The 23689-nt window shown below is 38.1% G+C and overlaps 1 protein-coding gene across 1 annotated transcript in view; it reads right to left on the bottom strand.

Moving 5' to 3' along the window:
* CNTN6 (contactin 6) overlaps positions 1-23689 on the bottom strand; it is a 203638-nt gene that overhangs the window by 48829 nt on the left and 131120 nt on the right. Inside the window, exons 8-11 of the mRNA XM_067542691.1 lie at positions 16783-16967; positions 14727-14863; positions 10973-11102; positions 9546-9696 (exon numbers count right to left, since the gene is read on the bottom strand). Of these exons, the coding sequence (XP_067398792.1) occupies positions 9546-9696; positions 10973-11102; positions 14727-14863; positions 16783-16967 (603 nt within the window). The remainder of the gene's footprint in view (positions 1-9545; positions 9697-10972; positions 11103-14726; positions 14864-16782; positions 16968-23689) is intronic.

Here is a 23689-nt window from a genome sequence, read left to right as displayed (position 1 = left end):
GTAAAACTCTCAACCATGCTCTTGTCGTCTCCTGTCTCAATTAATTCAACATCCTTTTCTCTGACCTTAACAAATGAAATATTTCCCCATTCATACCTATTCACAATACTGCTGCAAAGATCATTTTCCTAGCCCATCACTTTGATCAGCCCTTTATTTGCATCCCTCCCCTGGTTCCCCCTTCTCTGTTGCATGAAACTTAAGCTAGTTATCTTCACTTTCAAGGCCTTTCCTGGCTTATCTCCGCCTACCGATCATCTCTTATTATCTTATGTTGACTTCCACCTCCACTCATTGCATAATACAAGTCTCCATTGCCCACTTGTTAAATATTCAAACATGCTTTCTCCCAGTATGCCCCTCATCCACAAAACTCAGTCATTATCCTCCTTAAAACTCTCCTTTTCCATGATGCAGAGCTCCCAGTTACGGGCCTGATCTAAAGCCCATTGAAGTCAATGGAAATAATAGCATTGATTTGATTTGGCTTTGGGTCATGTGCTACATACCAATGATATTTATATGCATGAATCAAGGGTTGAGTATGAAGCTCAGAAAGAGTGCCAGTGGACTCCTCAATTTGAGCTTTTTACAACGGCATATGAAACAATAAGAGTGGCAGATTGTTTGGGACATTTTCAGCATGTACTTCATTCCCCTCGGTATAGCTCACCTTAACAAGGCTCCCAAGAGATAGATTTCAACTTTTTTTTTTTTACAAAGACAACATACAGAAGGTAAATTGTAATAAGTCAATTATTATGCAGATTGTCATTCTTCCTTAAGCATGAGAACATATGGTTCATTTGCTTATTTGATGCTTACACTAGCTGCTGTACTAAACACTGTTACATTAAGAAGTCAGTTATATAAGATAAAATTAGGTTTATTGGCTTATTCCATTACGAAACTCTCTAAGGAGCGGGAAGGTGAAGAAAAGGCTCATTTCTTATTGCTTTCTATTGCACTATTATTTTTATATCAGCTGCCTGCTAATGTTTCATTGGGTCAAGTAGCTATATGGGTCCCATTTTACATTTTCATTAAGTTCCAATGGAGTGGCTTCAGATAGAAAGAGAACAGTGAAGAAAGAAAGGGGGAAAATGAAACAAAAGTGATAATATAAGAAAAAAAGGAGGCTCTTCCCCCTTTTTTTTTTCCTGATCCTGCTCATTCTTCTCCTATTACCAACAAATATTTCTGTTCTTTATTTAGGAAAAAAATCAATGATGTAATCACATCACAAAATAACACTCTTTTCTTTCTATAGTATCTCAGGAGAGTGTTAAACAGCAGCCATTAATGCCAGTCATTTTTAAATCAGCAGGTTCAGATAACTTGAAAGCAAGAGTTTTAAAAGAGCTGACTGAGGAGCTCGCTGAAACATTAATTTTGATTTTTAATAAATCTTGGAGCACTGGAGAAATTCCAGATGACTGGAAGAAGAGAAATGTTGTGCAAATATTTAAAAAGACTAAAGAGGATGACTGGGGTAGTTATAGGGTAGTCAGTCTGACATTGATCCAAGGCAAGATAATGGAGCAGCTGATACGGGATTCAATTAAAGGGGGATAATACAATTAATGCCAATCAACATGGAAAATAGATTTGTGAAATTAACTTGATATCTTTTTTTGATGAGATTACACATTTGGTTGATAAAGGTGATAACACTGATGTAATATACTTAGATTTCTTTAAGGTGTTTAACTTGGTACCACATAACATATTGATTAAAGAACTAGACCAATATAAAATTAACATGGCACACATTAAATGGGTTAAAAGTTTGCTAACTTATAGATCTCAAAATGTAATTCTAAATGGAGAATTGTAAATGGAGTGTGTTTTTAGAGGAGTCCTACAGGGATTGGTTCTTGGCCCTATGCTCATCAACATTTTTATCTATGACCTGGAAGAAAACATAAAATTATTACTGATAAAGTTTGCATATGACACAAAAATTAGGAGAGTAATAAATAATGAAGAGGATAGGTCACTGATACAGAGCGATCTGAATTGCTTGGTAAAATGGGTGCAAGCAAACAACATACCTTTTAATATGGCTAAATATAAATGGGTATGTCTAGAAAAAAAATAATTTTGGCCATACTTAGTGTATGGGGGACTAAAAAGATTTGGGGATTATGGCCAATAATCAGCTGAACATGAGCTCCCAGTGCAAAACTGTGACCCAAACAGTTAATGTGATCCTTGAATGCATAAACAGGGAACATCTCAAATAGGAATAGAGAGGCTATTCTACCTCTGAAGTTGGCACTGCTGCTACCACCACTGGAATACTGTCCAGTTCTGGTGTCCACAATTCAAGATGGGTATTGAAAAATTGGAGAGGTTTTAGAGAAGGGCACTGAGAATGATCAAAGAATTAGAAAAATGAATTATAGCGATAGACTCAAGGATGAGAAGAGAAGGATAAGAAGTGACTTGATTACAGTCTATAAGGGAACAAATGAGCTCTTCAGTCCAGCTGAGAAAGTATAACAAAATCCAATGGCTGGAAGTTGTGTCTAGACAAATTCAGTCTGGAAAGAAAGCATACATTTTTGACAGTCAGGGTAATTAACCATTGGAACTATTTATCAGGTTCATGGTGGATTCTACATCACTAGCAATTTTTAAATCAAGATTGAATATTTTTTCTAAATGATAAACTCTAGAAATTATTTGGGGACGTTTTAAGGCTGGTATTATACAGGAAGTCAGACTAGATGATCACAATGGCTCCTCCTGGCTTTGAGATCTATGAATCTCTCTTCTTTCTTATCTTTCACCCATTAGGAAACATATCTTAAAGGAGAGAGAGACTGATAGGGAGAGAAAAATTGACTGAACCTAGAGAAAAATAAATATGGTTAAAAGAACTTGGAACAATCTGAGCAATTTCCCAACAACTTTTCAGTTGGACAACTTTTCAGACAGCTGTTTTTGTCATATATGCTTAGTTTTTCATTTGTGAATGGACCCACTGAATTTAGTGGCACTATTCAGAGGTGTAAAGTTAAGCACGTGGAGAAGTATTTGTAGGATTGAGCCTAAATTTGCACATAATTCACTGCAAACAGGGTAACAACAGAGTCATTAACAAATAAATATATTATCAAGGTCTACAAATCCCTTCTTCTTACACGCTTTTGCAACAAGACATCATCTGCCACCTTCCATGCAAAGAGAGAAGCCACTGTGCTGATACAATGAAATATAATTTTAAAATAGAAATATTCATTACAGTTACCAGCATCCCCTTGATAGAGATGTAATGATGATGTTGTCAGCTTAGCAGAGTATGTTCAATGTTTAGTGCTTTCCGCCAGAAGAAAAATCAAAGTGTCTCTGTCCAGCAATCTTAGATTTTGCATGCATTTTCATATCTCAATAGGTAATTTCAGAACAAGCTGTACATGGGCACTGGAAATAGGCAGGCAAATCTATGTATTTGATTTCTGTCAGTTCACGTGTTAGCTAAGAATAGAACTGAAGTGATTAATCACATTTAGCAGATGTGGAATCAGTTCCATTGGTTCCCTAAGTCAAATGAGTATGTCATGAACAGATAAATTTAATTTGTATTCATGTTCACTTACAGTGATGCTGCCTAAGATATCTGAAACTGTTCCGACTGCTAATGCCAATACTTCAAGTGCCTTCTTTAAAAACTAGAAGGGGAAATGAACTTTCTTCTTTACAAGTATACAGGCACTGATAAGATACTGGGTTAAAGGATATAATCAAAGCTATGAAACACTACTATTGAAGGAGGAGCAAGAAGGATAAATGAGAACAAACTCATGCCAGGCCTCAAAACTGAAAACAGACGAAACCAAACTATTCTGTAGGTGCACATATTTTCATTGAGCTTTTTGTTAGAGAAAGCCAAAACCAGAAGTGTAAATGCTGACATATAGTGAGAGAGATTGTTCCCATGTAAATTATAAAGCTATCACAGAAGGTCCCATGCCACCCCTCACTGCTAGCAGAGGGTGCACAAGACTGTGTGATCTACTGGCTGGGTCACTAAACTAGGTGTCTGGAACCCTTGGTTCTATTTCTCTCTCTCCCACTGATCTCATGTGTGATCTTTAGCATATCAGTTTGCCTTTTCTTTCCCTTTGTTCAATATTTCAACATATGTTTGCATCACAAATCAAGGCAAAATATTGACTTTTTTGGGGGTGTGTGTGTGTGGAACAGATATTTCAAAAAGCTTCCATTTGGAAATGTTGAAATGATTTGTTTCACCATTTTCAGTCAAAATGAAACATTTTGACATTCTGAAATAAAATTATTTCATTTCAGTTTTCTGAATTGACCTGAAATGCCTCATTTCAAGTCAGTTCAATATTAACCTTCATTTTCTCATTGTGGTGCATTGCCTCTTGGGAGCTGTAGTTTAAGAGCTTAATGCTCCTATTCTCCCCTAAAGGCCGGATTCACTGGCCAGACAACATCTTGCATGATGCATCCGAAGTTATGTGATTCCCATGATGTACCATGCAGCTTGGGCAGAAGGGAGTCACACTGCATTGTGTGAGATGGAATCCTCCAGGGAGTGTGCTGGCCATTGGCAAATGGGAGAGAATGGGGTCATGAACTCCAGTGGATATAAGGCAACGTGCTGATAGGGAAATGCACTTTAATGTTTTCTTGAACTGATTCAAAACTAAATATTTTGGGTCAGTTCAACAAAATGAAATATTTCAATGTGGGTCAAACCAAGCAGAAACAAAATATTTCTTTTTTATTTTCTCCACAAAAAATGATTTTATTTTTGGCAAAATTGAAATGTTTTGATTTTGTAGAAACTGCATTTTCCATTGGAAAACATTCTCATTGAAAAAATTGAAAAATCCTGACCAGTTCTTCTGTCTTTTCTATTTAGAATGTAAATCTCTGGGGAAGGGACTGTCCTTGTTAAGTGTGACTGTGCCTGGCACAACTGGCTCTGATTTTGGTTGGAGTCAACAGGAACTATTGTATATTGTAGTACATATAATTACAGTCTTTAGGGTTGGGGGGCTGGCCCAGATCAGTCTGGTTGAGGACACCTGGTTGAGGTGTACCCTGAGTTGTGCCACATGCAACACTTCTAGGATGTAGATTGGGCCTAGTACTTGTAGGGTCTGAGTTAAATTACATTAGTAAGTATGCAGGGGAGTTTACACTGCTGCTAACTATCTTGTATCTGTTGTATGCACAGCGAACTTCAGTTCTGAGCTCCGTCAATAGAGCATTGTCCGTGAGCACTAAATTCATTAAAAAAGAAAACTGTGTCTTAAAATGGAAACATATGATCCCTTTCTTCTTCCTCCATTGTATCTAAATTTGGTCTTTTTTTCTAGCTAAAAAAACCATCCCAAATAAACACTGTATCTTTTCCTCTTCCCAAACAGCAAAATAAAAACAAAACCCACAAACAAAAAAAAACCCCGAAAAAAACCCCCAAAACACAGCAAAGAAAAAACAGAACAAAAAACCACCAGCAACAGCAAACAAACAAACAAAGAAAACAAAAAACCCTAAGGAGACATGTCTACTCATCAGGTAATATAAATGTTTTAACTTTTGACTTGCTGGGCCTGACTGGAGTCGGATTCACACCAGTATAAATAACGACCAACTACACTGAAACCAAGCATATTACCTTAGCATGCAAGTGAGAACAAGGTCCTCATGTTCTCACAATATTGTGCAAGCTAGATCTTTCCAAATACAAAGAATTGATAATATCTGGGCATCCTCACACACAGCCATGAAAGAACCATCCTGCTTAGGACGACGGTGGCATAGTCCATATGCAATACTTTGCTATAAGCAGATTGAAATGCTTTACTTAATGAAACCTTCTGGGTTGCTACATACCATGTTGAGCACAGGCAGATCTCTCTCAGTTTAAGACTCCAAACGTCAGCTGTAAGACTTTAGCAATTACTGGATAATCTTTATTAGGTAGTTATATAAATCTGCTATTACATCTGTTCAGTTGTTTAAGTTTTCTTTAGACAGATTATTAAAAGACAACATCTAATTCTTCTTCTTTTCAGGAATTTCCTCACATTCCTCTTCTGATAAATGGCAATGATGTGCATGGCAAATACTGAGGTACAAATCACCTCCATTTCTGCCTTTTTCTCAATTTGAGCAAACAGCTATAGTCAAGATTTCAAAATGCTCTTATAGATAGAACAAACAGGTGGATTTCAATTGATTAGTCAGCTCTGCCTAACAGCCTCTTTGCTTTTTATGTAGTATTTGGGAGATAAAATAAATAAAAGGTAACACGTTCAGACCATGTGATATTAAAAAGGATCAAGTGCAGATGATAACACTATGTGTAGGCATCAGAAATAGATCAAATCATGAGTGAGCATAGGTTGGAGAAAAATGAATGTTTTCTCCTTTAGGGTGAAATATTCTCTAAAGGTTTGGTAGCCCCATCTCCTTAACAAAAGATTTAATTTGTCAAGATTATCCTAAAGGAGCTATGTGGTTTGATTTATTTAACAACTTGTCCATCACCACATTCCTGTCAGAACTGTGAATGATATTTTTTCTCAGATAATATGCCAACCAGCTTTTTAGAAAGGTTAGAAAAGGGATCCATAGAGATTATAAATGCTGCACAATAAAATATTAAAAGAATTCAGGTAACCTTTAGTTAAAAGAGTTCAGATTTGTGTCCTTCTAGAATTAAAATATATGCATGAAAAAGCTAGAAGGGATGTTTCTCCCTTCTTTATAAGTAAGGATACATATGATCTTGCTGGGTGAGAAAAAATATAACCTTATAAATCCTTACTTCATTTTATCATATTCTACTGGAGTTCTACTATAAAGAGCTATATTTATCGTCTTTAAAATTGTCACATTAGCTACTTTCTCATTTAACAATCAAGAGATGGAAACATTTACAAGAGATTGAATGCTGATTATTATGCTACGGTATGTCCAAATGATACACTGTAACTTCATGGGAACAATGGGGTGGGGGAAGAAGGGGGTTTGAATATGGTGAACTCAGACACCTAACCATTGCCTTTTTAATGGAAATTATACTTTGGTTTATTTTTGTGAAGGTGCTGGGAGTCCTTCAGGATGGATGCCCTTAAATGCAATTATTATAATTATTATTAATAATTTAACACCATTAAGGAATATACACATCCAGGTAAATATTATGGCTGTGTACATGTATGTTTAATTATACATATAGAGAGATCATAGAATCATAGAAGATTAGGGTTGGAAGGGACCTCAGAAGGTTATCTAGTCCAACCCCAACTAAACCATCCCAGCCAGGGCTTTTTCAAGCCTCACCTTAAAAACTTCTAAGGATAGAGATTACACCACCTCCCCAGGTAACCCATTCCAGGGCTTCACCATTCGCCTAATGAAAAAGTTTTTCCTAATATCCAAACTAGACTTCTCCCACTGTACTTGAGACCATTATTCCTAGTTCTGTCATCTACTATCACCGAGAACCGCCTAGTTCCATCCCCCCTGGAATCCCCTTTCAGATAGTTAAAGATTGCGGTCATATCCCCCCTAATTCTTCCCTTCTGCAGACTAAACAAGCCTAGTTCCCTCAGCCTCTCCTCATAAGTCTTGTGCTCCAGCCCCCTAATCATTTTGTTGCCCTCGGCTGGACTCTTTCCAATTTGTTCACATCTTTTCTGTAGTGGGGGGCCCAAAACTGGACACAGTACTCCAAATGAGGCCTCACCAGTGCTGAATAGAGGGGAATAATCACTTTCCTCGATCTAGTGGCAATGCTCCTACTAATGCAGCCCAATATGCTGTAAATGCACATGCATTTATTATGATGTAAATGCACATGCAAGTCTGATGGGACCCTCATTGCCAGTGCAGACCTTGGTGTTGTAAAGTTTAGGCTGTCCTGGTCTCCTTACTGATGTACATAAGGAAGCCCAGATATTCCACTCTACATCCTACAGATGTAGCATTTTGAATAGGGACTTGGTTCAACATATTGTATAATCTAAAAGTAAATATGTGAAAGATCTGACTAAACACTAATTAAAACAATACTCATGGTTAGTAATAGCTGAATGTTTCCCCCATAATTTAAAGATAACTCCACTTCTATTGCCTCAAAGGAAAAATTATTGGGAATTTCTACTGTGTAATAGCATCTTGTATTACAGTATCTGGGCCAGGTTCTCCACTGACTTCACCTTGTGTAATGATTTGCACCATAGCAAAGAAGATGCAAGGTGCTATTTTTTTGATTTTGTAGTGTTTTACACTCACTTTGTACAGGTGTGAGTACACAAAGTGCAAATAAACGGAGAATCAGGCCCTCTGTTCCTACATTTAACAACATTATACACAGTTGCAATACTGTATATGGAGACATGTCTCCACATTGCATATTTGGTTAATGTAATGTCAATGGACTATAATTTAAAAAGTGTTGTTATGGAAACTTAATAAGTACTGATAATAGAAGTTATTATGCCTGCAGAAGGTAAATATATATATTTTTCAATAACCCCTATATATATATATATATATAATGATTCATTGAAAATCTTAGGTAGATCTCTCCTTAAAGTCTTAGGATGTGTCTACACTGCTGCTGGGGAGTATGATTCCCATGCAGGTAGTAAGACTCATGCTAGGTTTGCTCAGGCTAGCGTGCTAAAAATAGCAGTTTGTATGTTGCGAGATAGTGGCAGCTCAGGCTAGCCACCCAAGCTGGGACGCAGGGTGTCAGGCAGACTTGCACTTGGGCGACTCAAGATAAACAAAGAAGTTTGAGGTTGGAGACTACTGAGAAAGGGCCAGCACATGGCAAGTGACTCTACTGCTTTGCTGATCCATTGGCAAAATCTACTGCCTAAGTGGTAAAGGCACAGACTGTGGATAATGATATAGCCATGGGTTGCAGTCAGGGCCCCCACTTCACTGGCGCCGGAGGCCCTGGGGGGCCCAGCCCAGGCTGCAGCCCCCTTCACCATGAGGAAAAAAAAATTCATGGCTCATGAGATTGTATGTACGGGATGAGGAATAGTGGTATGTGTGTGGGAGGGGGCCCGTGTGACAAGTTTGTACTGGGCCCGAAAAAATTATGCTTGGGCCCTGGTTGCAGTACAGCCTACATAGCTACTGTGCAGTTAGTTGGTTTGGAGCCATGAGGTAAATTCCATCCACTCATACCTCCACTGATTCCCCCTTACATGAAGCTGATTCAATCAAGTTTTGTACGGGGTAAGAAGAGGTGACCCAGAAAATGTTGCAATGATACAGCTGTTCAAGAAGGCAAAAGCATGTATCACACAGACGGATTTACAGTTACCTAAATGTATTTAACCTGGCTTTGTTGTCAATCAGCTTCCTATCTAGAATTGCATGGCTAGAGCTCATGATGAATAGACCTGCAGCATCAAAGTATTCCAACAATGAGCTGTCAAAAACGATACTTAGTCAATTGATGTTCGGATACAAAAAAAAAAAAAAAAAAAAAAAATGCCCCAAACAACCCAGCAATCAGTTTCCTGAAGTACCTTTTGTTTTGTTGCAGAACATTGGTGCCCTTTTTCCAATTAATAACCGCCTTGGGAGAAGCATTTGGTTTACATCCAATGGTAACATCACCTCCAACTTGAGCAACTGACATTTGTTTCACAGGATTTTTGGAAAAATCAGGGGGTGAAGCTTAAAAAGAAAAGAAAATGAAGAAACTCATGATGCAGGTGACAAAGTAAATACATTTTCTGAATTTTTTACTGCTGAACATAGGTGAATCCAATTCCCTGTTTTGCCTTTGAGGACTTGGATTCAAGTTTTTATTTGAATTCTAAGAACTTAAATTCTTTAGAGACTTTAGAGACCAAGGCTTTAGAGGTCTTGTATTTATATTGCCTTTTGTGAATGTTGTCCACCTGGAAACAAAAGGGTTGGAATAGCCCAGCTTTCTGTGGTGTCCCGGGCAGTCTTTGCTTAGGACAGATGGAGGACTAGAAGAAACATTTATCTTAGATCAGAAACGATGTGATTTAACAGAGTTCTAACATCTGATCAGGAGAGCTTGTGCCGCCCAAGTTGAAGCCCACACTACTGCATCCTCAATTTAGATTTAGCAAGCTAGCTACACTAAACCTAAACAGTGTATGTCTACATATCGTATGCCCAGCAACAGTGTAGACATACCAAAAGCTTGAGCAGAATTAACTGCGGTATGCCTGAATCTGGTCCAGGTTACTCATTTCCAGAGTAGATTGTTCACTGCAAATCATTTTTAAATTAGGTTTTGTTTTCTGCTGATGATCTGATCCTGATTTCTGAAATCCATTAATTATTCACAGGTATTTGTCAAATAATTTGTGGGTGAAATTCACTCTTGCAGAGCAGAGCAGCACAAGGCCCACACAACATTTAAGTACAATTGGAGGTTGTGTTTTGATGGCTTCATTCTGACCTGATTTTTGTATAGACCTCAAACTGACTGTTGTGAATTTCACTATATGTGAACAAAGCTCAGCCAGTAGTGGTGTTGAATTTCATATTGAGATTATATGCACTAATATGCCCTAATTGTGCTGTTTGCTTAAGTCACATGACATTATTTTTGCTCCCTTGAAATTATGATTGATATTTTAAAATTGCAGAGTAACAAATAATAATTCCAAATATCAATAAGGAATGCCAATAAGCACCCGGGTTCACACACAGAAATGCTATTTATATGAAAATACGGAGAAAGAATATCCTTCCCCAAACACGCAAACAAAACACATTTGCACAAATGTTCACGAATAGCAAGAGATACAAACATAGCTGAACTGACTAGCCATGTGGAATTCAAACAGAAGTCCACAAAACTGGTTTTTGCAGTATTCAGTCAGCTGTCTTCATTTCTCACTTTCAGAACTTTGAAATTAATTTTACATTCTAGCTGTTATCTGCTTATTTTAATGACTCATTCACTTACCTATCACCCTTAACTCAGCATTGGTGTAAATGGTATCATATTTGTTTTCTGCAACACACTGGTAGAGGCCAGAATCTGACACATTCAGCATAGTTATGGTAAGAGTTCCATTTTCTATTTGAATTCTCTCCTATTAAAGGAAAAACAAGCAAAAATATTGTTTGAAGAGGTGAATATAAAAGAAGGTGATCATGAGTCAGAAGCTGAGATTTTTGTTAGTTTTGCATATGAAAATAAAATTAAAAAAGACGCCAAGTAGCTTAGCTAAAATATATACCTCAGAATAGAGGTTACATGATGGCTGTTATGATATAAGAGGAGTTGAGCAAAATTTTCACATGAAACTTTTTTGGTGAAAAATTCAGATTCAGCAACAGCAGAATATTTTGCAAACTTATATAGAGTTTGACTAACTGTTTCAGTTAAAAAAAAAAAACCCTTAAAAATAAAAAAAAATAAAAGGAAAACATTTTTATTTTTCTATTTTAGATGACCTTTATGTTAGAAACTTTACTTTATTTTTAAAAAATAAAAATATAAAAAAAAAAAACTTGGAATCAACATATTTGTCCCACAAAACTAAGTTTTCTTTACTTTGCGAGTTGCCAAACATTTTTAAATAGTTTTTAGCTTGACCTGAAACAAGTTTTATTGCAATGTTTTAAAATTGCCAGCAAACAGCAAAGATTTGTTACTCATTCAGCTCTAGCTTTCAGGCCCCAGGTCATAAAAGCACTTAAAAATACGTTTAATATGGGCACATGCTGAAGTCTCATTGTTTAAAGGCATTGCTCCACTGAGAGCTAAGGGGTTAGGCTTCAACAGGAAGCAGACACTGGAGCAGCTGCAGCAAGGACAGCTACACCATGAGAGGCATTGGGAAATGAAACCCGGAGGGATTAACCCTTTCAGCACCTGAGAGCCAGAAACCTACCAGGAGACTCCTCCCCAAGGGCAGTAAGACCCCCCATAGTCCACCCTTCCCCCTCCAACCACGTGGGTTTGGGGAAGAGAAAAAGCTCCAGAGTAGAGCCAGAACCTCAGCAGGCAGGAGCGGATACAGAAGCAACTGCATTCAGGGCCTTTGGTAGGGTTGCCAACCCTCCAGGATTGTCCTGAAGTCTCAAGGAATTAAAGATAAATCTTTAATGAAAGATTGTCATGGGATGAATCCTCCAGGAATATGTCCAACCAAAATTGGCAAACCTAGCCAGAATACCTTTATGGACATTTATGATTTCAACAGACTCTGTTTCTCAGTTTTTACTTCGGATATTCTCTCCTCTCTGCTGATTGGCCATTTGCTCCAACCCCTCAAACACCCTCTCTAACACACCCTCCATCACATTCACTTACGACAGACTCACTCCAGCTGCTCACCATGCTCTCTTCATTACTCCTTCTTTCCTCTCCTTTCCCTCTCCCTCTCACCTTCCTCCCATCCATGTTTTCTGCTTTTCCCTTGCTGTTTCGCTAATTCCCTCCAAGTAAAACCTCCCCCTCCATTTTTATTTTAAACCATGGAACTAACATGACATTTACCAACATTCACATTATTCTTTCTGCCTGTATGTTCTAGCTTTTTCTTTAATTATTTGTTTAAGGCTTATAGATTCATAGATTGATAAACTATAAGGTCAGGAGGGATCATTATGATCATCTAGTCTAACCTCCTGCACAATGCAGGCCACAGAACTTCACCCACCTAACTCCTGTAATAGACCCTATAGAACCTAATACTGTGTTACTGAAGTCCTCAAATAATGATTTACAGACTTCAAGGTACAGAGAATCCACCAGCAAGTGACCCGTGCCCCATGGTACAGAGGAAGGTGAAAAAACCCCAGGGCCTCTGCCAATCTGCCCTAGGAGAAAATTCCTTCCTGACCCCAAATATGGTGATCAGCTAAACTCTGAGCATGTGGGCAAGACTCAGTACCAGAATTCTCTGTAGTAACTCAGAACCCACCCCATCTAACATCCCATCACAGGCCATTGAGCATATTTACTGCAGCAGTCAAAGATCAGTCAATTGCCAAATTATGCTACCCCGTCATACCATCCCCTCCATAAACTTATCAAGCTCAGTCTTGAAGCCACCTAGGTTTCTTGCCCTGACTGCTCCCCTTAGAAAGCTGTTCCGGAATTTCACTCCTCAGATGGTTAGAAACCTTCGTCTAATTTCAAGTCTAAACTTCCTGATGGCCAGTTTATATCCATTGGTTCTTGTGTCCACATTGGTGCTGTTCAAGTTTTAAAAAAACAACTACAACAACACACAAACAAAAAAGAAAACCTCCGATACACTAGGGATAAATTTGGTCCATATTTTTGTTTCTGTGTTTGAAACGATTTTTTTTTTCACTTTTCCTCAGCACACAATAAAACAGGCTCTGTACTACTAACATAACTTAAAACCAAATATTTCAAGTCTTCCTATCACTATCCTCCAGGGACAATAAAAGCCACACTGTAAAAGAGAATACCAACAAGCAAGAGAGAGCACTTTCTCCAAAATGAATCAGTGAGAAAGAAACCCACAACAACAGAATATAAATTTTATCACTGAATGCAGGTCTGAAAATAACAGATTTGTTTTATTATTATACTTCTTTGGATTGGCTCTACTGCCTCCATAGAATTTAGAGTGCACAGTGTAGTGTTACAATATGTAATAGAATCCTCAGCTGAAATACTGGATGCATCTAAAATAAAATGTACATTTGTGAACTAGTCAATGTATTTAATGTAACTTCCTAATAGTTAAAGATAATGCTAGTTGCACAGATTATGTGATGTGACTACATAACTGCATAGGGAAGAGTACCACTTATTCACTTAGAAAAAAAAAATTCTTCAGCATCCTGGGTTTTTTTTTTCCCTTGGAGGTCTCCTAACCAAGTACTGACCCAGTCCAACCTTGATTATATTGAAAAAGTTGATGAGAGCATAGCCTGGGGTTAGATGGCTGGTATACTGCTAGCTAATTAACAACAACACGTTACTTATCCACTTTTTTTCTCTCTCAACATTCTCACTACAGATATCTTCTGCATATTTATTTCTACATGCTGAGTGTTTGCTATCTTAATGTATTATTTTCTTTTTTCTTCTTTTTTTTTAGCAGACATTCTATGAATTTAAAACTCCTTTAAAAAGTAATACAAGCAGTTCATGCAGAAGCTGAATTCCCCCCCGTGTCTCAGCTGACTCTTTTTTTTTTTTTTGAGATATTCAGACAAAATGAAAAATAAAGCACACATGCACACAAGCGGAAATAATATAGAGATGACCAGCTCGATGGTCAGAGAGAAGTGGTTTGATAAACAGTAGACATATACTATAGAATAAACCCTAAGGTGGAAAGCATCTTTCTAAGATATTTTCAGCAAACATAGTGCTGTCACAGAGTGAATATTTTATTATACTCACTGTACATTCACCTCCAAACTATCCATTTAGTTCATTGAGCAATAACATTCAACATTTTGTTGCCTGAAGTATTCCATTTACAATACACTGTAAGTACTGTGAAAATATTAGTGAGACTTTAGTGTATTTTATCCCTTTTTTATTAAAAGGATATTATTAAAAAATGGCAGGCTCTAAATAACACCGTCTTCTTCAAAGACAGTCTTGATAATTCCACTTAACAACGGGCAATGATACTCATAAAATTAGCAGGCTTTTTTAAGGAAAATTCAACCAAAGCCAAACCCACCTGCTAAACTATGTACAAAATGGAATGTCTTACCTCTGGCACAAGGGGTTGGCCATTTTTTAACCAACTGTAGGAAGGGCTTGGTTTTCCACTTGCCTTGCATTCCCAAAACAAGCTGTCGTAGAGAGACAAATAGGCATTTTGGATTTTTTTATCCCATTCAGGGAGTGCTGTATTAACAAGAAAAAAAGTGCAAAGCACTGTAAACAGCAGCTAGGCTTTTGGTGTGCTCAGCTCACAGCCTATCATGTGGATCAATATAATCTCATTGTTTCTTTGTACTTCCCAGTCTGTCTGTATCTATCTATTGTCTCTTGTCTTATTCATGGATTGTAAACTCTCTGTAGTAGGGACCATCTATTTGTTCTGTGTTTGTACAGCAGCTAGCACATTAGGGTCCTGGTCTATGACTGGGACTCCTAAACATTATGGTAATAATACTAATAATAACAAATAACAAATTGCATCCCTGGGAGAGGAGAGATCTCTCCTTGAGATAGATCCCTCTATGAACTCTTCAGTGGACCCGAGGACTGTGCCAGGATTATGGCAGCTGCTTCCCCTGATATGCTAAGCTTACTCCCTAGACTAGCAAAGAGGAGAGCAGGAGCATGACCCCATCTATTCCTTGTTACTGTTTGTCTTCCTTGAGATGATATGCATTCCTGAGAGGCATACGCAGGGAGCCATCCCTGTGTTCTCATGTAAGAGACCCTTGGGCAGGTTACGCAGAAGGCAAAGAGGCTCTTTGTGCATCTCACATTCCACACCCCAGTGTAAGGGCCAATCAGAATCCTGCCATAATTAACAAAGAAGATCATTATAATTTCAGGTGATGATCAGAACAAGATATTTTGACAAAATATCTTTCATAAAAAATGCTTGTGCAAATGTTTGTGATATTTATATATCTTTCATTGCCTACCAACAATTATGAATTAAATTGCTAAGCACAATTAATAAGCTTGTAATTTTAATTACATTTACTCCATTAATAATTGTATAATTAAATTTGTAGTTATTAGTCATGGCAAGATAATCTTCTAAATTTAATACAACCATTTGATTCATGTTCCATAAAAATAACTAGACAATAAGAACATAATAATCCCAACAAAAGCATCACCAGCAACAACAATTAAAGCAGCAGCAAATTGTTCTATTCCTGGTATGAACCTGCGCTTTGACATTAAACTGGAGATTGGTTGTTCGTCAGCTAAACCAAAATCTATACATTAGAATGAAAAAGTTTCCTACAGAAAAAGAAAGAAAGAAAAAAAGAAAGAAAGTGTCTGCTGAGATGTAGCCAATTGCAGAATCAGAGCTTAGTTCTGAATGATTATTTCTCATTTTCTTGTTTTATTCTTTTCTCTCCTCACTTTAAATTATTTCCGGCCTATGACAAACAGTTCCATACTTTGCTATTTAAGGCAAGAATGTAGGTTTGTTCTATGTACCCATGCACGAGAGCAAAGGGATAAGATGCCCTTTAATTTTCTTGTGTGGACTATATGCACCATAGGTCACAGAACAGAAATGGGGATTGGTTTCACAGAGCTGTTACACCCCACTTCTCTGCAGATGGGCAAGAGATAGTTGGAGAATGACTCCCTTCCACAACACATTGCTCAACACAGCTAAGCCAGGATGGTGGGTGAAGTAATCTGCTACTAGCATAGATCAGAGAGTCACAGTTCCCCTCCCCTCCCCCCCATGCTGCTCCTGGGACATCACAGCTATGTGCTGCCCCATGCTATGGGATGAGTAAATTTTCTATCCATCCCTTAATGTTACATGTAAATACATGATATTCCTTTCTGCCTTATATTAACCTTTATAGCTGCAGCATGGCACAGCCTTCATTTTCCAGTCTGATAGTAATACACAATATCTTGTATTTGCTGAAATGTAAACTGTAATTCAGCAGTCATTTCAAGCCTCCAATCCTTTTATTAATCATCTTAACCTGGAACTGTATTTTTCACTGATATCTCCTAGCAAGGGGCTAATGGACTTCATTATCTTTGTATTGTACAGAATATTTCCAAATGCTAACGTATTCTACATAAAAACAATTTTACTGGCTCACCATAGATTATTAGTTGACCTCTTGCAATGTTTCTTCCTCGAATGTTTCCTGCAATACATTCATAAGAGCCTTCATCTTCCTGCTGAAAATCTGGAATTTCAAGGACTCCTTTGGATTTATAGTGTTTGATTTTCCTTGCCAATGGGTGTCCATCACTCCTCTTCCAGCTAATACTGGGGACTGGACTAAATAATTACATTGCATTAGATGTGGAGATAGCTCAATCAATACAGCAGAGAAAAGATAAAGTGTAATCGCTTAACAGTGACTCCAGGAGGTAGGAGGGAAGAGGGAAGGATTTAAAAAAAACCACTTCCACGTTTCTAAAAGTTTAATTTAAAGTGGTTTCCAAGAATGGGATTTTCAGAGGCACCCATGTGATTTAGGAGCACAAATTCCATTGACAGACAGTTGGAATCGTGTTCTTAAATCACTTACGTGCTCTTGAAAATCCCAGCCTCAGTCAATACTGCTGCACCCAGATCTGCTCAATTTTTAGGACCAAATCCTGCAATCTGATACCCATGAGAGAGGATGGGAGGAGGGAGACTTCAGAAAGCTTGGAAGGGCAGCTAAACTTCATGCAAGCATCTGAATTATTGGTTGGTTTTCAGAACAAACCAAATGTCTGCACCATTTGTGATATTCGTTGCTAATCAGAATGATGAAACAGCAGACAGGAACACAAAGGAGGAATGAAGAGCTATAAATCAGGGCATAAAGAGACAGAGTGAAGGGTGGGTACAAAGAGAGAGATGAGCAGAGAAGGGGGAAAGAGCATGAATGATTGAGCCAGGAAGAAAGTAAAGAGACATGGGAGAATATTTCCTTGTTTTGCATTTTTATAGCTTTTTATCGTTTTCATTTATGTTTGGATCAATGTATTCTATATGATAAAAAATAGTCAAGTGTGAACAAGGCTATAAATACTTCTAGAGTTTCTGGTAATATCACAGACCATACAAGCTTCACTTTCATGATTTATTATGTCACCAGAACACTTTGAAATATTAATAGTCTTGCATTTCACGGTTGCCTTTCATGGTACTGAAAAGTAAAGTAAGCTGCTTTTCCAATGCAGAAGATCTGGGAACAGCTTTTTGAAGAGGCTTTGACTGAATGCTGGAGGTTTTTGTTTTTTTTTGGTGGCTAGTAATGTCATCACAAAATATTCAGTGCTAAAACTTAGAATGGCAACAAATATATTTCATGTAAGTTGTTGTCTGCCATGTAACAAAGGAGTGGTAAATATACGTCCCGATCCTACATGCTCATCTTCAGGACAGATCTTTGCACCTGCATGGAGCCTCATTGTGTATGTCTACACTGCAAATGAAAACTCACAGCTGGCCTGTGCCAGATGACTTGGGCTTACGGGGCTCAGGCTAAGGGGCTGTTTAATTGCAGTGTAGATGTTTGGGCCCAGGCTGCAGCCCAAGCTCTGGGACCCTTCCATCTCGCAGAGCTTAGGCTCTATATGGGAGTCAGGGTCACCAACATATATTGACGTATAGAACAGGAGTGTCTGAGTGTGTATGAGTGTGCATCTAATTATATGGAGAGAGGTGTCAAATGTTGGCTGTATGGAAATATAGTTTTCTAAGTAGGACAAAGCAAATGTGCCCAGAACAATTTACAGTTAGAGCATCATGAAATATAATGGAAGACAAAATCATGCAAACATCGCCTGGTCTGGGTATCATTACAAACGCAAAACTCAGACCAGATGCACTGAAAACTTTGCAAATGTTTTCAGCAATCTAGTGCTGGCAGAAGTTGATATATTGCTAAACAGAAGGATGTCTAACCTAAGCTCCCTTCTGCTATATATATAAAAGAGAAAATTATAGCATCAAGACCCTCTAAGAGTTATTTAGAGAACTCAGTAATTTATCTAGCTATCTTAGTATTTCATCAGGATAACTACACTGCCTGCATAGACAGTGTGTGGCTATACACAATATGTTCTGGGCCTGACTGTGGCATTTAGCCACAGCCCTGCATGCATATATGACTCTAATCTGACCCCTCCAATGTAGCTGAACAAGTTACTCTAAGCGAGACTGGGCAATGGCTGAGAGCTAGCTGAAGGAGACTTAACTGAGATAAAACTGAAGTAATGTCAGTAGCAAGAGAACTAATCTGGAAGAAGCAACCAAGATTTTATCAGTGCCCACAATTAACGTGCTATGCCCCATTTTGCTGTGGAGGTTTGCAACCTACAGAGCTTTTTGGGCCCCAGTATCTTCTAGGTGGTTAGATAGCAGTGGCTGCCATGATTACTTTTATTATTGTGGTTCTCCAGGAAGTTATACTCTTTTCTTTCAGATGAAGATCTGCTCGGTGTTATCGAGAGCTCTGTTTCCATGCACTGGATTATTGCAAAATATGCTGCTTCTTAAACTCATTTAAAAAGAGCAGCTAGTGTGCAGAATAGGCCTATCCCCTCTTTATTGTGATCAAGATTAAGAAAGAAGGTTAATTGGAGTGGATCTTGCTATAGATTGATAGAGACTATTGATGACAGGCAGGAGAATATGGCAAGCTTTTTCAAATGATATTGCATATTAAACAATGGATGAATTGCTATTGTACAGTATAAGACCACAATGGATCAAATGTCAGGAGCATTCAAATACATGCTTTTGGGAACAGGGGGATTAACTGACAAAAAGACTACTAGAAAGTAGTAACCATTTGGAGGGTGGGAGGAAAGACAATAAAAGAAAAAACAATTAAGTGTACTCAGTCATGCTTTGTTATCCGGAAATGATTCTTTTAATATTTCCTTCCCTGTTACTGGTTTGTTTTATTTTAGCAATCACTATTCATGAATAAGGAAAGTCTTCAGCTGACACCAAGGCCAGAGGCAGGGCTCTGTGGAAAAATGCCTCTTCTGTCAATCTGTCAACTCAGGTTTACCAAAGCCTGAGTTGAAGATGCCCTCCTGTTTTCCTCATCCATGCCAAAGCCTTCTAATTACTTCCTTGGGGATCTTTCAAGACAAACTCTCCTCCATTTTCTTTTTTTTTTGGTCCTCTCCTTTGTACCAAGGCAGTTTGAAGAAGTGTTTCTCCCCTGATGGGAACTATTACAGGATGATAGAAGTAAAACTCAGAATTTGGCTCATCAGCTTCGCTCTATTTAAATGAGTAATTTCAATAAATACTCAACAGTTCTTTGTTCTCTCATAGCAAAGACTTAGGCTGAGTGAGTGGCCTAGTTTTATCAAATGAGAGAAAATTCTTTTGTCAGAACAGCAGCTCGAACAGATCCTCTCCAACCCAAATGATAGGTTAAATGACTGCTAGTGCATTCTGTAGTAGATCAATGTTTCTGTTATGTGCCTGTCATACATAAATAGAATCTGCATTATCAAGGCTGTTTGAGAAGGTATGCATTTCTCCATTGGCTTTTTCTGGTAACTCATTAGCATCCACTTTCCATGTCTTCAATCACTGTATTTTGCACAAGACACCTTTTGGTCTGGTTTCTATAGATTTAAGTGACACCCTGTTACCAACGAGCTTCTATTCGTTACAGTAGAACCTCTTAGTAGCAACCTATTACAGCGGGCCAAATGAAACATTTGAACTAGAGGGGGGGAAAAAAGGAAATACTGAATGGATTTAAAACGCATAAATTAAAATTCACCTTATCAAAGAGAAATTGGTTTTTTACTGCTAGTCACTATTATTAAAAGTCAGTGCTTTAAGGAGGAACATTGTACTTTAAGTACTGATAAACACATGCAAAATTTGTCCAAATGTCAATCTTGGATCTTTATAATGGGAAATATTTTCTACGGGAGGATTTGTGTTCAGTATTTTTTACGACAAGAATTATCCCAAAGAATAGTAAATCACCATTACATGAAGGGTCAGACTGTCATACCCTTACTCACACTGAGTAGTACCTTACACTATAAGTACTCCCACTGAGAATAGTAAGAGTTCTTGGGTTGTAAAGTACTAGTCAGTGTGAGTAATGATATCACAGTCTGGCCATGAGTGTTTTCCCTCTTTTTAACTTGTCCTTGCTCAGACACATATAACAGAAGACTTAGATGCATCTGCTGTGCATTCACTCCAAGGGGAATTAGTCTTGAGCAGGTTTAATGCAGGAAGCACAAAAGAAAAGGATTGTCGAGTACCAGCCACTTGAGCTTCACTTCTCATCTGTCATTCCCTTGAAAACATGTAAGCATCATAGAATCATAGGACTGGAAGGGACTTCACATGGTCATCTAGTCCAGTCCCCTGCACTTATGGCAGGACCAAGCATCATCTAGATCATCCCTGGCAGATGTTTGTCTGATTTGCTCTTAAAAATCTCCAACCTTTCTAGGCATTTTTCCAGTGCTTAACCACTCTGACAGTAAGGAAGTTTTTCCTAATATCCAACCTAAACTGCCCTTGCTGCAATTTAAGCCCATTGCTTCTTGTCTTTACCTCAGAGATTAAGGAGAACAATGTTTCTTCCTCCCTCTTGTAACAACTTTTTATGTACTTGAAAACTGTTATTCTGTCCCCCTTTGGTCTTCTTTACCTTCTTTACCCTTTGGTCTTCTTTTCTCCAGACTAAACAAATTTTTTCAATGTTCCTGCATAGGTCATGTTTTCTAGACCTTTAATCATTTTTGTTTGTCTTCTCTGGACTTTCTTCAATTTCACCACATCTTTCCTGAAATGTGGTGCCCAGAACTGGACACAATATTCCAGCTGAGGCCTAATCAGCACGGAGTAAAGTGGAAGAATTACTTCTCATGTCTTGTTTACAACACTCCTGCTCATACATCCCAGAATGAGGTTTGCTTTTTGTTGCAACTGTGGACTCATATTTAGCTTGTGATCCAATATGACCCCCAGGTCCCTTTCTGCGGTACTCTTTCCCACAGAGTCATTTCCCATTTTGTATGTGTGCAACTGATTGTTCCTTCCTAAGTGGAGTACTTTGCATTTGTCCTTATTGAATTTCAACCTATTTAATTCAGAGTGTCCAGATCATTTTGAATTTCAGCTCTATCCTCCAAAGCACTTGCAACCCTTCCCAGCTTGGTATCATCTGCAAACTTCATAAGTGTAGTCTCTATGCCATTATCTACATCACTGATGAAGATACCGATAAAAACTGATCCCTGTGGGATCCGACTCAATATGCCTTCCAACTTGACTGTGAACCACTGATAATTACTCTCCGGGAATGGTTTTCCAACGAGTTATGTACCCATCTTATAATAGCTCCATCTAGGTTGTATTTCCCTAGTTTGTTTATGAGTAGGTCATGCGAGACAGTATCAAAAGCCTTACTGAAGTCAAGATATACCACATCTTCCATTTCCCCCCATCCATAAGGCTTGTTATCCTGTCAAAGAAAGCTATCAGGTTGGTTTGATATGATTTGTTCTTGACAAATCCCCCTTATTATCTTCTAGGTGTTTGCTTAATTATTTGCTCTGTTAAGAAGTTAAGCTGACTGGTCTGTAATTCCCTGGTTTGTTCTTATTTCCCTTTTTACAGATTGTCACTGTATTTGCCCTTTCTAGTCCTCTGGAATCTCTCCAGTCTTCCATGACTTTTTTGATTTTTTTTTTTTTCAATTGCTATTGGTTCAGATACCTCCTCTGTCAGCCCCTTGAGTATTTTATGATGTATTTCATCAGGCCCTAGTGACATGAAGACATCTATCTTGTCTAAATAATGTTTAATTTGCTAAAGGCATAAATGTGGTGAAATAGCATGGATGCTACTTTATGGAAATTCAGTGTAATAGGTATTCCAGGACATAAGTGACCACCCGGCACCCAGACCTTTCCAGATGTTTGGTCTGTGAAGGCCTCTTAGAAAACAGAGTCATACTTCTCCATCGTAACAGGAGGTCAGTCCTGCCCACAATTTCTTCTTTCCCACTTGGCCCTATCCTAGTGAAAGAAATCAGATATCCACTCCAAAGACCCAGACTTTTCTCTGGTTCCCATCAGGATTTAAATCTCCACTGTGCAGTACTTTAAAGAAAGCTTCTATGGAGCAGGTCTTCCTATCACACAAGGGGCGTGCATCCCTTGTTTTGGCTCCCCAAAGTCCTGTCCTTCTATTTCTAACCCACCGCCGCCTCCGACGCACACAATTGCGCTAGTTCTGCTGTAAACAGGCCTTCCACAATGGAACAGGGGCAATAGTTGTTCCTGTGTTAAAAATTAACTCATGTACTTTTGCTTTCCTTTAATAAATAACAATCAACAGACTAAAATAAGTAATTGTTTGGGGTGGGAAAGATTTGCAATGTCTAGGAATAATGAAGACAGTTTTTAAATGTATCGGACTTCACAGATAGCAAAGTCTCACTCTTCCTAAATAAGAAAACACAGTATATAAATGTGTGTGTGTCTGTGAACATAAATCTATAGTGTGTTTGAAAGTGTCAGAGCACCTAGTTCAGCTACTACTTTTGTTCATATTCTACAGTACAGGAAGCAGAGTCACGAATCCATAAGTTACTAAATTAGATAGAAAAGAAGACAAAATATTTTATTTGGGGGGATAAATCTTGTCATCCTGGGCCTCAATGTAATGTGTTTATAACGTCATAATCTTCACCAATAGGAATGTTCCATTTCTTCTTGAAAAGAAGGCACATATACAATAACTGTCAGTTGATCACACTTTTTTTGCATAGCATCTTTCATGCTGTGCGTATCAGGACACTTCACAATAAAATTAAATTTACAGCTTAGATGATTAAGACCATGCCTGGTTAAACACATGAGACAAGGTTGAGATTTGAAAGCTGCTATCCTGTCTGCATCAAATACTGACACAAGAAAGAAATAAGATCCAAAGGGCATAATAATTAAAGGTCTCAAGGTTCCCAATCATTCTGCTTTATTACTTGGAGAGCAGCTGAGACT

This window comes from Emydura macquarii, unplaced genomic scaffold, assembly GCF_026122565.2.
Source record: "Emydura macquarii macquarii isolate MOO-44397 ecotype Brisbane River unplaced genomic scaffold, CSIRO-AGI_Emac_v2 contig_71, whole genome shotgun sequence".
In the NCBI taxonomy this organism is placed as follows: Eukaryota; Metazoa; Chordata; order Testudines; family Chelidae; genus Emydura; species Emydura macquarii.
The sequence above is the reverse complement of the archived record's forward strand: the minus strand, read 5'-3'. Positions and strand labels throughout refer to the sequence as shown.